General features: G+C 38.2%; 1 protein-coding gene across 1 annotated transcript in view; it reads right to left on the reverse strand.

Moving 5' to 3' along the window:
- Nucleotides 1-8,960: 8,960 nt before the first annotated feature.
- LOC149247112 (sirohydrochlorin ferrochelatase, chloroplastic-like) overlaps nucleotides 8,961-16,769 on the reverse strand; it is a 119,293-nt gene continuing 111,484 nt past the window's right edge. Inside the window, exon 6 of the mRNA XM_089455825.1 lies at nucleotides 8,961-9,329. Coding sequence (XP_089311951.1) covers nucleotides 9,222-9,329 — 108 coding nt within the window. The 3' untranslated portion in view covers nucleotides 8,961-9,221. The remainder of the gene's footprint in view (nucleotides 9,330-16,769) is intronic.

Genomic DNA, 16,769 nt, shown 5'->3' on the forward strand with positions numbered 1-16,769 from the left:
CTAGATGGCTAGTCTAGGGGGTGGATAGGTTATAGGTTTAATGTAGAAACATTATTGGGCCTCCCCTCTACTAAAATATGTCTGAAATTTCAAATTTCAATTTTTTGTGTTAATATTAATTGTGTTTATATGCCCAAAAACTTCCATATTTAGAGTTTATAGTAAAAACCAACTAAAAAGTAAAAGGAAACAACTTTAAATAGCAAAAATATGATTTTGGATTCAATTTAGGGTTTCAAAACAAGTTCCATAGTGAATTGACTTACATGTAAGCTTGTAGAACTTGTTATGATTGAAACTTGCAAATCTAGTGAGGTACATCCTTGAAAATGTGTATATTTGCATCCCAACTGGCTAGATACAAGTATAAAATATTGAGAAATTGTAACTTGTATCAAATACTAACATGATCTATCAATAGGCACTTTTGTCAATATTTTAGCTTGCTAATAAGATAAAATGTAAAAAACCAGAAAACAACAAACCTAAGCTAATGCATAAAATAAAAAGGTTTTTTTATTATTTTTTGAAAAAAAGCAATTGTTTTGATGTACTTGTTCCCTTTGAAGTCCGACCTCTTGCCAGAATGTGAAGATATTTTCTGCTACAGATGGATTTTATCAAGGGAGTGAAATTGGTCCATGTGAAAGTCACCCTCACTATTACTTAATCCCCCTTGGTGGCTTTTGAACTTTCCTAGAAGTGGCCTCTTCTTATAGTGGTATCTACAACCTTCATCCTTGGTGTGTGGAAAAATAAAAAATCTTGAAGACAAATGAAGCTTCCTCACGAAATATTTCAAGACCTTCGATCCACCTCACCTGCAAACAAGAAATACAAATGGGGTTTTCCCTAACTGTTTTTCTCCACGTAACTATGTAGTTCTTCAATGGAAAAAGACATTAGTCTTAGAATAATTTTAGTAGCAATTAATATTAGAAATAATATGCTTCTATCACATAGCAAGAAAAAAAAACAAAAGGAATAGTCATTCCACCAATGTACACAAGGGTTTGCAAAAATTTAGCTCTTTGTTTTGTGATAGCACTTGTCCCAAATGATCAAAAACAATTACAAATGAGGAGAGCCTAGCCTTTTATACAAAAATTTCTAATGGCTAGTAACACTCTCCAAATAAAATATTGATAGTCTTCCCCAATTTGGGACTAAACAATTTTTTAATTTTCTTGAAATTTAGACTTTTGTGATCCATATTGATAATAGTATTGTCTTTTGGATTAATCACATTCTTGAGATTTGGTCGACATTTCAAACCAACTAATGTGGTTCATCTTTAGTGATTAATCTGAAAGACAATACTATTTCTTGAAATTATTAGAAAAATATTTGACAAATCCCCAAAGGGGTTGAATTTGTTGAAGTCCCAAGGACAACCACAAAATTCCTTTGAAAGTGGCTTATTATGGTCGATAGTCAAAGATAGTAACATCCTCCTCATAACATCTAACTAGCCTGGTCCATTCCAAACTCGACTTGGTCCCAAAGAGTTTGTGTAAATTGATAGATGAACTCGACTTGGTCCCTTGAAGAAAATTTGTTACAATGGCTAGTATTTTGGTCCTTTTTTCAATTGCTCAGTCCAAGGTATGCCTAACGGCTAGTTGAATTTCCTTTTCAACGACTACTTTTGACCCCAACGGCTAATTCAACCTTGACTTGGCATTGAATCTCTCTTTGATAATTTGACTTGGGCCCACTGTGGTATGTGAAAAATTCACTGCTAAAATCCTATTGTAACAACTGGAAATAATTCTTCTAATTTTTAATCAATTAATAATTTATTTGCTACCGAAAATATTGAATAAATCACATTGGAACCTTCACAAATAAAACTATGAAAAATAATAGCACTGGAAACTGAGAAATATGCTAACACACATCAAAATTAACACAGTTACTTTTGGACAAATGTCCCCGGAAAAACCCAATGCAGGAAAACCGGTGCAGGAGTTGAGGGTTTTTATTATTAAGCAGCAGCAAAATTATGGGTACAATCTATGGATGCCCAACTGGCAATCCAAACAACAACAAAATCTGGCCAAAATTACTAAGGGAATTTCCCTTCCTACACAAGCGAATCTGACACAACTTCGCTTCATAAAATTTTCCTCATGGACACCTCACATTAGCCTCTGCGCAGTGCTTACGCAAACCCTTGGACGTCTAGCCTGGAATTGCCTCTGATCAAGTTGTTCTACCTGGCTCTACTGAGGAAAATGATTCTTCGGCCTTCTAGAAGACTTTACAAGCCTTTGGAAGTTGAATCCATTTTTCCCACAATTAAATTGGATTTCCCTCTGAAGTTGACTGCACAGTCCTCTACGCTACCTCACTGGGAATAACTCGACCTCTTGTTGCCTCTCTAGATCTAGAAAACTTCCTCTAGATCATTGTCCATGCCCCTCTCTATCTCTGCTTCCCTTTTGAATCTCGAACTCTTCCAGCGACTATTGGCTCTCTAGAAAAATCGAACTCTCCAAGGAAATTAAACTTTCTGTGGTTCTCACAAGTGCATTCTCCATCTACACATCCACTTCTTCTTATAATCCTTTGTTGGAACTTCAACAATGAAGATTAAAACTTAATCAAGGGCCTAGATTAATTCCTTGTTGATCTGTGTCAGTTTCTAGATGATTCACACCTTATCTCAATTAATTATGATTAATTTACCCATTTTCCTAAGTTTAGACTTAGGAAATAAATAAAAATAGGCTAATAATCTAATTGAGACACTTCTAGGTGGAATTTCCAAAAACGATTTTTGGGTTATGGAGAACTCTTGTCTTTTAGCCTCTACACAAAGTTTTGAGACTATAACACCTCTGATGCTACAAAAACTAACATTCCCTCTTAGCAAGGAAGGTGTTCTCTCTAGTGTTGCACACTCTACCATAACACCCTGCCTCTGTACCACCCTCTTTCACGTTGTTGATGTCTAGCTACTGCACAACAATGATGTTGCATCTGTGTTGCTCCTGACACTGCCATATTGCTGCCAACCCTTCATCTGCACTAGAACTCCCTCTCAATTGTTGTTGTTGCAACTGCAACTAAGAAGCATCCTAAATATTGAATCAACTATGTTCAGTATGATGCATTTGTCTTTTAAGACTTGACTGCTACTAGCTACTACACTTTCCATTGAAGAATATGTGTTGTTGCTGACTCTGCACTGTTTTCGACACTGTATTGCGCTCCTCAGCCCCTGACAGCTACTAGTCTACAACTATCACCCTGGAATCTAACTGCATCAACTGACATTGATCCATCTCACTACTGAATTTTGTGGGCCCCCATAGCAAGGTAATGATCCATGAAGAGGACACCTCAATGGACCTTGCCCATGTTTGCGTTGCCCTGGGACTACAGCTCTAGATCACCCCACCTCTATCCTGGAGGTATCGCTGCAAACATCAAGAAATATTCCTCCAACCTGGAGGGAAAATTATCAATCTCAACAGACGTTGTTGCCTGATCCTGCTTCTCATGCGTCTCCTTCTTCCTTTGAGGACATTGAGTATTGTAGTGGCCAAACTTGCCACACCTGAAGCACTTGACCTTATATAGGTCATTTTTCTTCTTCTCCCCCTACCCCTGACTGGGACCCTTAGATGCTAGAACCGCATTTTCTTCTTCCTTCTTACCCTTCACGCCCTTGCTACTATTGTCGTTGATGGTACTCTTTACTAGATCCCACCTCAATCCCTCCTGTTGTAGATTAGACCACATCCTGTCCCATTTAGGCAATGTGTTTATGACCAAGATACTTTGGAAAAACACATGTCAGTCATCTGAGACACTATTCACTGCCAATCGTACAAGCTCTGTGGGTTGGGGTGCCTCTCCAACAGTTGATAGTGATCTCAGACTTTCTGAATCCTGGTGAGGTAGCCATTTATGCTCTCGTCCTTTTGCATCCTTATGCTTCTTAGCTTCTCCTAGAGAAACATCTTCCGCTACTCAAAAGAACTTTGAAATAGCTCAAAGAGAGCATCCCACATCTCCTTGGTCGTACCTTTGTCTGCCACACGTGAGACTAGATGATCATGGACTCCATCCAAAATCATCCACTTCGCCTTTGCCATCTCCTTCCTATACTCCTTGAGCTAATCAGCGTCCTGGGGTACTACTACCACATTCTCCACATAGGCTTTCATACCATATTCATCTAGAAGGACATCCTAGCCTTCCAGATGACATAGTTGGAGGCCCCCTCCAACCTATCCTGATCTCTAAGCCCTGATGTGGCCATCTCTAAATCTGGTCGAAAATCTCCCTCTTTCCCTCTTCTCGGTTGTTAGATCCTCCACACGCACTCCCTCTTGGAGTGAGGAAATCTTCTCACAGCTACTGCCAATCTACAACTGAAAAATTAAATCTTTAAAACTAAGATCTCCTTAGAGAAATTTTCCCTCTATGTGTGTTATTTCTTCCACCCAGCGCTAATTCTACTTTTGCAAACTGCTGCAAAACCCTCTGCACACAACCAAAGAATCTGCTCAGCAACTAAAAAATCAAACCCTGCAACTAAAAAATCAAACCCTTGCCCAATAATTCGAATTGCCTGGCTAGGTAATGCGCAACACCAGAAAATTTCGGCTTCTTGTTGCCTCAGAACAACGAAATTCTCTTCTTCCATTTCTGAGCTTCCCGACTGATCAAAATGCCTTTGATACCATTTGAAAATTTCACTACTAAAAGCCTATTGCAGCAATTGGAAAAAATTCTTCTAATTGTTAATTAATTAACAATTTATTTGCTACGACAAATATCAAATAAATCACACTGCAACCTTCACAAATAAAACTGTGGAAAATAATAGCGCTAGAAACTGAGAAATATGCTAGCACACACATATCAAACTAAGTTGCAGGAAACGTGGGGGGAGGGGTCGTTTCAGGGAGGAAACGGAAACGAAACTGGGAAACATGTACGGTACGGCCTGGAAACGCGTTTCCGGCCGTACTGCCACGTTTCCCGAAACGGAAACGTGGCAGTACGGCCGGAAACGCGTTTCCAGGCCGTACAAGCCACGTTTCCCAGTTGTAATGTGTTTTTTTTTTATTTTATTTTTTTAATTTGTTTTTAAATTTTTTTTAGGTTTCCGGTAAATTCTAGAAGCCTATTCTAAAGTTATAAAAGCGCAGTTTGTCTCATTCTCTCATCACACTATTCAGCAAGTCGTTTCTCTTGGAGACTGGCAGTTGTTTCAGCTAGGGTGTTTTGAGCAGTGAGCAAAGTAGATTTCAGCAGCAGGAGAAAGAGATTTCAGCAGCAGAAAATCCTGATTTGGATCTCTCTCTTGCTGCCCTGAATATTGAGGCCGAATCTGGAAATGGAATTGGTGCATCATCTTCTTCAGCACTACCATCCACTGTTGAGCATTGTGCTGCTTCTATTTTTGATGAGGATTGTTATGATGAGGATTAGTCTTTTGTGACTTGTCTCTATAGTTCTTGCAGCCTTATAGTCTTTATTGTACTTGCAGCCTCATATACTAATATAAATAAAGGCTGATTTTGGATTTTCCTATATTTTTATTTTCATTATGTGATCATTCATGACTCATGAGTAAATGTGATGTAAATTTAATCTTAATGTTTAAATGTAATAAATTATAATCATATAATGTAAATGTATCATTAATGCTTTATGATTGCACATATATATAATAATAATTTTTAAATATTTTTAATATATATATATATATATATATATATTCATGTTTCCCCGTTTCCAAAATTTGGGGAGGTCGCGTTTCGTATCGCTTCCCGTTTCGGAAACTCGTTTCCGTTTCCCCGTTTCGTGCAACTTAGATATCAAATTAACACATCTATTTTTGGACAAATGTCCCCTGAAAAACCCAATGCGAGAAAACCAATGCAGCAGCTGAGGGTTTTTATTATTAAGCATCAATGAAATTCTAAGTACAATCTATGGATGCCCAACTGGCAATCCAAATAGCAAGAAAATCTGGGCAAAATTACTAAAGGAATTTCCTTTCCTCTACAAGCAACCCTGGCACAACTTCGCTTCAGAAACTTGTCCTCTTGGATCCCTCGCACTGGCTTTTGCGCAGTGCTTGCATAGACCCTTGGATGTCTAGCCCGAAACTGCCTCTGATCAAGTTATTTTGCTTGTCCCCACTACGAAAAATGATTCTTCGACCTTCTGGAAGACTTTCCAGGCCTCTAGAAGCTGAATTGATTTTTCCCACAACTAAATCGAATTTCCCTCTGAAGCTGACTACACAATCCTCTGCATTGGCTTACTGAGAATAACTCGGCCTCTTGCTGCTGTCTCTCCGGATCTAGAAAACTCCCTCTAGATCACTCTCCCTGCCCCTCTCTGTCTCTGCTTCCCTTTTGAAGCTTGAATTCTTCCGACAACTGCTGGCTCTCTGGAAAAATCAAACTCTCCAAAGAAATCGAACTCTTTGTGGTTCTCACAAGTGTGTTCTCCATCTGCCCATCAACTTCTTATAATCCTCTGTTGGACCTCCAACGGCCAATATTAAAACTTAATTAAGGGCCCAAATTGATTCCTTATCGATCCGTGTGAGTTTCTAGATGATTCACACCTTATCTCAATTAATTCTGATTAATTGACCCTTTTTCCTAAGTTTAGACTTAGCAAATAATTAAAAATAGGCTAATAATCTAGGAGGAATTTCCAGAAATGATTTATGGGTTATGGAAAACCCCTGTGTTTTAGCCTCTCCACAAAGTTTTGAGACTAGAACACCTCTGATGCTATAGAAACTAACAAATCTCCAATGTCCTTGCCATCCTTGAAAATCTAAAACCTAGGTTTGTTGTACTAGTGTTGATCTATGCTAGGTATGTCTCTGTTTTGCCACATCATCTAGGAAATTACCACATCATCGCCCCATTTTCCATGACATACTCCCCCTTTGCTGGTTCTCAACATCCTTGAAGATCATTGACTTCTGACACCTGGGTATTTTCTGACTCTCTGATTTGACCACTTTTGACATAATGCATGAAAGATTTTGCCCAATGCTCTGCTTGAAAAACCCCTAGATACATTTCTTGTACTGTTGACCAAGTTTTACCAAGATGTAACTAGCCACCAAATGCTCAGATCGAGAAAATTCCACATGGCATGGAGTCCTCCCATCATGCTCTTCAATCTAAGACTACGTTGAATTTTTAACCACCTGGACTATTTTGCATTAGGAACCACAAACTGCATTGGGAAATGTGAATGTTGTCAGATGAGACTGTTATGTTGTGAGAGAAATCATGAGAGAGATTGCACCAAGGCCAAGGTCACCTACAATCTCTATGAGACTCTAACCATGTGGTATGACATAGATGCACCTTAATGCAAGTTCAATTGGCCCATACATTGGTGATCACCCGTACAAAATGCAAGGTCCCATAAAACCATGAGTCCTCGAGAGAATTCCACTAAAATCCATCCAATCCGATTAGGGGCAAGAGTGCTTAGGTGGAATTTTCAAGGGACGGAGCATGGTCTGACCAAAACAACTGAATACAAACTTGGACTAACAAGACACAGATCTAGGATGCCTAATATAGGGCCTCCCATGGTTTTTTACATGGCTTTTGACTTGCGACCTTGTGCTCACAATGGTGATGAAAGCTGCACTAAAAATATATATGTACCCCTGTTGACAAGAGAGGTAACAATCCGATTTGCAAGTAAATGATGACCAACTCACTAAGGAACTTCTCTCCATAAAACTTGATTCAGCTTTTCCATTTGAGGGATTCTCTCCAGTTATGGATACAACTACTACTAGCTCATTCCATTTGACTTCGGCCTCTTAAAGTCTCGCAAAGGCAAGGAATCTCTTCAATGAATCATTACAATACATTTTATCTCATTTCATTACATTTTGGACACTTGGAGCCTCACCAAGGTTGGGAATCTTTCTAATGAATCTTGATCTCTTCAATCCGTTTAGTTCAAAGAGTCATACCATAGCAAAATATCAAACTTCTAAAGACATCTCACCCAACCTTTTATTTATGAATCTAAATTCCCAGGTATCTTTGTTATCAAACATGTGCACAACAAAATCAATCTCCCATAAAATCTCTCCAAGAACAAGAGAGCGGTAGAAGATGAGAAATGCCTACTCAAAATTAACCATCACATATCAAGGCATACTTCTATACTGCGTATAAAAAGATATCCGGCAGTGTTAATGTCTGTACATATATATAGATATTGATATTGGTGGATTATTTTTTCTCATTACGCTTGTACATATATACAGATATTGATAATGGGGGATTATTTTTTCTCATTATGCTGATGTTGATGGCAACATATCCTGTGGAAATTAATCCAGCAAACTACATAAATAGACATAATCCAGAAGGATTAATAGAGGGAACTACATAGATTCATTTCTTCATAGATAAATGTAGATTCCATCCTCTGCAGAAAACTGCCTAATCTTGTCAGGCAAAACCTCAAGGAAATCTTGATTGTGTTTAACTTGTTATTAAAATGCATATTTAGATTCTAGAATGTACCCACCCATCATTGCTCAGTAATCTATGGTAAAGGTTTCCCTGAGCTTGTCATAAAGGCAGCCACTTGAGAGCAACATGACAACTTACTTTTGGGTGTTCATTTAGGATATTTATGACTTTGTTGAAGTTATCTTCATGGGAAAACATTTTTCAATGCTTAAAAGGAAATTTACAACAATGACACTACCAATCTTAATTTTATCTTAGATTCTTAGTCGCTGAAGTCATAGAATGTTTCAGTATACTATGTTTACAAATTTCCACTCTAGATGACTCTGTCCATACCAAAATGGGCACAGCATAGATTTGCATCAGATGAACAGTATTGGAATTACTATCATATGTTCACACTAATTCATTCATTACCCATCAAGGACCACCACTTATCGACGTACAAACTACATAAACTGACTAATAACTTGGTAGCTTTTTCAAACATCTACATATATGTCTGCAATTGATACAATAAATTTGCTAAATCGTTGATTTTGGGTGAGGTTTCCAAATCTTTCCTTCCAATCCAACATAAGTCATTGCACTATAAGGAGCATGTTCATTATTGAAACATGTGGAAGAATTAACAACTATTTCAAAAAGTACCTAAGAGAGATAGAATTTCAGAACTACGACTGAAACAAATAGTTGAAAATAACTTTTATTGCCTATCTCCTATGCTGCACGCTGCTGGCATTGTCCAGTCCCTGAACACATTTCGCACTCAACCGAATCCCCAGCAACATGACTTAAACAATATTTGATTCTGTCTTCAATCACATTCTGCTAAGACAAAAATGAGAAGAAACCAATGAATTGAATAAGTATGCAAGACCACTGAGAACAAGTAATCAGACATATTTCATTTTTGAAAGACATCTCATATGGCAGACAGTATAGAGTTTTGAATCACATTATCTTCTGATGTACTAAATTTCACAAAGATAGGGAACTTTTGCATCACTGGAGGCTAAAGAACTCTCACTTTCATAGAGTAACAAGTATTCAAGTCTCATGTGGGAGACATAATTAAGAGGAGCATGGTGTGTGAGTTAACAGTTGAGGGTGATTAAGTTGGGGAAGGCAGTAGGAGAGGAGGGAATGAGAACTTAATAAATAAGTACATAAATAAATAAAAGGTTTAATTTTAAGCAATGACAATGAAAACTTCATAGAGGAGTACATGAAGCAGAATTGGTTTTAAATACGAAAGTCAAAAAGAAACTAAAATAAATAGCCAACTAAACATGCTATATTTAGAAACACAAACTCCAAGATTATGTTGAAAAGAGCATAATCATGGACAATTAATTTTGTAGAAATGAAATGTTTCTTGCAATTTCCTCTTTGAAGAAGTATGTTGACTTGATCTAGAATTATTCTGATTTGTTAGAATACCAGGCTCACATGTGTAATAAAGTCACATTAATGACTTAGGCTATAAAAGCAAAGGTTTCAGTTGTTATTAGTTTTTAGGGTTTTGTACCAATAAGACCTCTGGAACCCTTTAAAGAGGTGAATCTAATTGTATTTAATGCACCGGCTATTCATAATATCAAAAAGTGTTATTGTGTAACCTCTCTAATGTGCTCAGTGATGTAAACCTATCTATGGCTTCTAGCTTTTGTAACATGGTATTAAAGCCATATCGTTATCAACCTACTCAGAGAATCAAGCTGCCAGCAATATGAGATGGTGATCGAAGAAGATAAAAAGCCATTGAATTGAAAAAAAGAAGTGACCATAGCAATTGTTGCTTCTGAGTCAACTGGGAGAAGCAGCTATCATTTTTTAGGTTAGCAACAAAGGGAAAGGATACATCACCAATCTTTCACTAGCTACCATCTCATTGTTGTCAAAGGAGCCAAGTGGATGTGTAAGGAGTAGCTGTCAATCCTTTCAGTTGTCATTCTTAACATCCCCTTGTGAAGAACGTGAAGGAGCCACCATGTATAAAAAGGTGCTGCCAATACAAATGTTCAGACGTTGTAGCTGTAACCACCATTCTTCTCAGATTCAGGCCTGTTCTTCCACTTCTTTCCATCAGATACATACCTGAGCTATTTTAGATGATTCTCCCATAGTATATCAGCGCTTGTGCTCTACACTTCAGATCATACGTGTGCTCACAAACGGTACTTTATGATGATCTTTCTTTCACTTGATATGATTTCATGTGTGGGTTCCTTGCTTAGAAATGGTGTGATGGTTCCTAACTTGTCATGAAAGTAATAAACATTGGATTTGAACTAATAACACTTTTTGACTAAGTAATATTTTATTTTATTTTCCACATGTACCATGGGGGGCATACTATCCCTTAGATAAGAGCGTCTTGACTTAGACTAAATTGTATTATTGGTGATTAAGGTAAACAGCCTTCTCCATGGCCTAAACACACCTAACATTTTCCATGATTTCCCTTATATTACCATTCTGATTATAAAAAATATACTATCCTTCTAATATCCCCTACTTAAAAAAAACTTGCAATTTTTTTTTATCTTGCATACATTTCGTCAAACACTTTGCATGAAAACCCCTTCTATGCTAAATAACTAACCCAGCCAAAATATCATAGCAACCAATTTTATCCAAAATAGTAGATCTGTTTATTAATACCATGGTTAAATACCACAAACAAAAGATCTGTTTATTAATACCATGGTTAAATACCACAAACAAAAGTACCACGGTAGCTGTAAAACCCTTCTAGCACAATAGCAATACAGCCAATATTTCACAAACAAATTTTATGGCCACAAACTGCGCCAAATGATTTCTAGGAACCTAACATGATTTGACTGGAAAAATAGATGGAGATGACAACACTGAAATGTCCCTTACAAATTGTTGTACATGACTTTGCCAGAACAAAATTATTGAGTTGAATCTCCTTTTGGCCAAAAAGATGAATCTCCTTCTTCGGCAACGAAGTCCTGTGAAGAATCTGAGTAATTCCTCCTTCTGATCAGTTAGGGTGTATTTGTTTCACCACCAAAACTGATTCTCATAAGGTTTTAACCTCACTTCCTCCCCCACCCACACACAAGCTACAAGAGCTCTCAAAATTGACTTGAGAATATAATGAGGCATGCCCAAAGAGTGAGCTCCAATCTCTCTTTTATCATTAGAATACCAATGGGTATATACCATGGCTCATCAAAATACCATGGGCCTCTCTTTTATAGCCTTTTTTTCCACTCAATTAAATAATATAAAGTGAGTTTATAAATTTTTCCTTGCTTTTTCTCCCATAGTCACTTAATAACATCTTTTTTATTTCATTATTCAATGTCACTTTTACATGTTTCCTTTCACCCAAATGACATTTAAACAATTAAATTAATTGATCCCCTTTTACTAACTAGAGCCTGCAGGTATCGAATAGGCTACTGAGTCATTCTGCAAAACTGATCATTTGGAAATGGACATTACAATCCCTGCTTACGTGTGACTTACAAATGTCATCCAGCAAGGTCTCATGAAGACATTAAAGAAAAATCAAAGCAAGCTTAAGTCAAATATAGAGGTATAACCCATAAAAGAAAAAGTGAAAAAGAAAAAATGAAGATAGTTCTATACCACTTCATTGAAAAAGGTCCACTCCCTAAAGTCCTATGTGAAAAAACATTTCTAAGAAAAAGGGACTAAGTAAATCAAAGCAACACTAAAGGGGGTAAGAGATAAGGTACCGAAGTTGTAATTCTAAGAAAAATCTCCCTCTCAAAAGGTTTGCATGAACAAATTCAAGATTCTTGGCTTTAAAAAGCCTGTCGGACAAATTTAGAGACTTTAGACTGTTGATTTGGGGTAGCATCGGATGTGCTCTAAGCCTCAAATTTTGCAGGGAGGCTTGGGCACGTGCATTCCAAAGAACCCAGAAACCATTTTGGAAATTCCACCCATAGACAATTATATTAAAATAATTAATATTTTTAATGGGGTTCCTAAGTCTAAACATAGGAAAATTAAAATATTAATGGGTATTAATCTAATCGTGGGTGAATCTTCTAGATAAAAAAGGAGATCAAGTCAAAATGATCTGAGCCTTTGATTAGGAGTTAATCTAGGCCCTTGGTTGTCCAACAGGAAGATATAAGAAGGGGCTTGAGGGTCATTTGAAAAACACACCAAGAGAGATCAAGAAATCAATTTTCTGAAGTGAGAAGTTCTCAAGAGGAAAATTCAATTGAGGAGATTTCTTGCAGCAGAGGGGTAGGGATAGCTTTTGGAGAGAGAGTGATCTTCTCAGTCGGAGAATCATCGGTGGAGAGAGGCAGAGAGTAATTCAGCAGTGGCAGCACCAAGCCAGAGGGGCTGACGAAGAGCCACGCAGAGGCAGCGCGGAAGGTAGTGAGGAGTCTGAAATTTGCAGAGGGAATTCGAGTTTCAAAAGTCGAGAGCCGGAGTGTGAGACCGGGAGGCAGACATCGAATCTCCTGGCCAGCAAATCGACCAACCAGAGGAGTGACGTAGTCCCCAGAAAGCTTGACGCTGGGTTGACGCAGACACTACGCAGAGGCAGCCAGAAAAGCCGGGGGCAATCAGTCTAGGGCTGGATCAACCAGGATTTCCAGTGATAGTGTGAGGTAACCTCACAATTCTTTCTGTCAGTGTTTCTCTCTGTAACATAACCCTGTGAGGTATTCAGAGATGTATTTAGAATTTTCTATTGCTTAATAATAATAAACCCTCAGAGTTGCTGCACCGGTTTTCCCGAATTGGGTTTTTACGGGGACTTTTGTCCAAAAATAACAGTGTCCTATGTGTTTGTATTTCCTTGCTCAGTTTCTATGTTTCATAATCATATTTAATTTGGTGTAGGTTGCTTCAGTAATTTACTTCAATATTTCAAGAAGAAATCTGAAATAAGTTTGTAACGTAATTTACAATCCAAGTGAAGTAGATTCAGTTGGTTGCAGTAGGATTTCGAAGATTGTTAGATCTAGGACTTTTCACATAGATGTCATTTATATGACTTTGAGTGTCTTTACATAAGGTTCCCCTTTTCCATTCCATAAGATATTCATCACCTTTTACCTATTTCTAACCAAGTATCTAGGAAAAACTTTGTCCTGGAAAATGACTCATGTAAAGAGGGTAAGGTTGTACCCCTATGGTGAACTTACGCAAATGTATAGAATTAACTTATATTATGAGATTGTTACAAGGAATTATCAATGTGATGTACCTAATGACTTGTTTTGAAGCTTGACTCATCATTATAAGTGGGGTGACACATTGGAACCCATGCACCATTTCTTGGAACCTATGCATTGTGTCTTGATATCCATATACTTGCATCTAGTCATATCAACACGCATTACGATCCATGTCAATGCATTGGGATCCATGGCAACACATTGGTGATGACAAGGAGCCACGTGTCGACATCAACATCTTGTACACTTGGTATCACATGAAGTACACATGAGCATGTTATGATGGCTACTACTTCATTTCCTAGCACACATGATAAGCACCCTTGAGCTTTTTTCCAACACTTGGGAGTTATTTTCATGTATTTTTGAGATGATTTCCTACACCAACATGTGTGAACACTCCTAGGCACACTTTCTCTCTCATTCATCCACATGTGCGTTTCTAGACCCTTCTAGAAGGGGAGCATTTGTTGTACTTATCCTTATCCACATGTGTGAAGCTTCCACAAGCTTCTAGAAGGGGTGCACTACATTATCCATTCATTTCACACTTGAGGAAGCACATGCATCTTCCTTTGTTTAAATGGGGTTCTCTTGATTTCTTGGAGTTGTATTGACCTCACACATGTTAGTTTGATGACTTTCGACTTAGTTACCGGAGAATCCACAGTAAGAACCATTTTCTGCCAACGTTTCAAATCCCAACTGGGATCCATCATCAGGACAACTTGAATGCTTGATAGAAGAAGAGCTTAGCTGAGAGATTAAATAGTAATGAAAATGAGATTATTGTCACGACAGTTCTTAAGAAAATGCAGGTCAGCAGCTCTTCTTGCTATCTTGGCTTTAGTTTTTTCGAGTAAAGTGATTTCACTCCAGGTATCACCTCCGTATAGGGAAATGATTCTGGATTTAAGACCTCTGTGGTTTATTGCTATCCACAGTAAGAACCATTTTCTGCCAACGTTTCAAATCCCAACTGGGATCCATCATCAGGACAACTTGAATGCTTGATTCTTGGCTTTAGTTTTTTCGAGTAAAGTGATTTCACTCCAGGTATCCCCTCCGTATAGGGAAATGATTATGGATTTAAGACCTCTGTGGTTTATTAGTATCCACAGTAAGAACCATTTTCTGCCAACGTTTCAAATCCCAACTGGGATCCATCATCAGGACAACTTGAATGCTTGATAGAAGAAGAGCTTAGCTGAGAGATTAAATAGTAATGAAAATGAGATTATTGTCACAACAGTTCTTAAGAAAATGCAGGTCAGCAGCTCTTCTTGCTATCTTGGCTTTAGTTTTTTCGAGTAAAGTGATTTCACTCCAGGTATCCCCTCCGTGGTTTATTGCTATCCACAGTGAGAACCATTTTCTGCCAACGTTTCATGACTATTTACTTATTGTGAGGAGGGTGCCCCACCTTGAGGAGTTGGTTATATTTTCTAGTGGTCTTGAGCTCAAGGATTTTACTCAGCACATGGTATGAGCATGTCATTTCATTTTTGCTCATCATATTGGAGTCCTATCTTCCTATAAAAGGAGGGCACCTCCTTCATTTGCACTTGTTGGAAATAAAGTGGAGAACATTCTTGCCTATTGTGTGTGTGATTCTAGTTCTTGAGCAATGATTTAGGATTTTTCTAAGAGAGAGTAGAGATGTGAACTTCAATGAGGAAAATGGCTATCACCAAGACGTAACAAGCAAGTAATGTATAAACTTGTTTTCTTTGTTATTTTTGTTGATTTCTAGTAGCATCGGATGTGCTCTAAGCCTCAAAATTTGCAAGGAGGCTAGGACACATGTATTCCAGAATACCTAAGAAACCAGATTCACTCCCCAGGGCCTACGTGTCGCAAATCCGTCGAATCGGACATGATTCGTGCCGATTCGTGTCTGAAAATCAGGACACATCGTGTCGGACTGGGACACGATCAAATCCGGATCGTGTCTTGATCAGGACACGAATCCGAAAAAAGTGACCTGCACAGCATTAAAAGGCGAGTTTGTTGCTATTTTTTTTCACTTTCACTTGTTTATTTTGTTGTGGGTTTGTTGTGGGTGTTTTGGAGCAAGGAGCAAAGGGTGTGGGAGCATTTTCAAGGAGATTCAAGCAACAGCTAAGTGCATTTTCTCTCTATTTTTTTGCATTATTACAGCAATTTGCATATGCATTTCTTTTACAAATTTGTGCATTTTTTATTTATTTTTTTATAGCATTCATGGCTCAATCAAGGGCAGCAGGGAAGGGGCAAAGGAAGGGGAAGAATGTCCCCATTGGAGATGCCCTGCTCTCCCAATTTCATCAGAATCTGTTGCATGTCATGTTGAGGGAAGACTTCCTCCTCAATGTAAATATCCCTTGTGCAAATATGTCACAAGAGAGCAAGGGCTACCCAGCAAGGTGAAGGGAGGAGGCAATGTGAGTTGGAAATGCAACGATTGCCACAATATTTTCACGAACACATATTTCCGTGTGAAAGGTCATTTGTTGGCTTTATCAGGTTGTGGAATTGGAGCTTGTACAAAGGTGCCTTTATCAAAGAGGAAAGAAATGGAAAGAGAGTCCAATGTTGGTATGGAAAATGTGGCTGCAAAATCAAAAAAAGCCAAGAATGATGGCCCCCTTCCATTCTTGAGGAAAGGCAGCAACAAATTCCCATTTGAGAGTTCTAGTGGGGGACAAGCAGCAAAAAGAAAGGCAATTTCACTTGGTCCAATGGACAAGATTTTTCAAAAGGAGAAACAGGAAGAGCTTGATCTCACCATTGCCTTTTTTTTCTATCAAAACTTCATATCCTTTAATGTTGCACGCTCACCTCTATTTATTGAGATGTGTCGAGCTCTAACTCAAGGGGCTCCATCAGGGTATGTGCCTCCTGGGTCAGAGAAGCTTAGAACCACATTGTTGACGAAGGCAAAAAAAGAGGTGGAAAAAATGCTTGAGCCTATTAAAGCATCATGGCCAACATCTGGGGTTAGCATTGTTTCTGATGGATGGACAGATCCAGCACAGCACCCACTCATCAACTTCATGGTGTCTTCCTTGAATGGTCC

The sequence above is a fragment of the Pinus tabuliformis genome, chromosome 7, assembly GCF_031772625.1.
Source record: "Pinus tabuliformis cultivar Carrire ecotype Pingquan chromosome 7, CPIR1, whole genome shotgun sequence".
Classification (NCBI taxonomy): Eukaryota; Viridiplantae; Streptophyta; class Pinopsida; order Pinales; family Pinaceae; genus Pinus; species Pinus tabuliformis.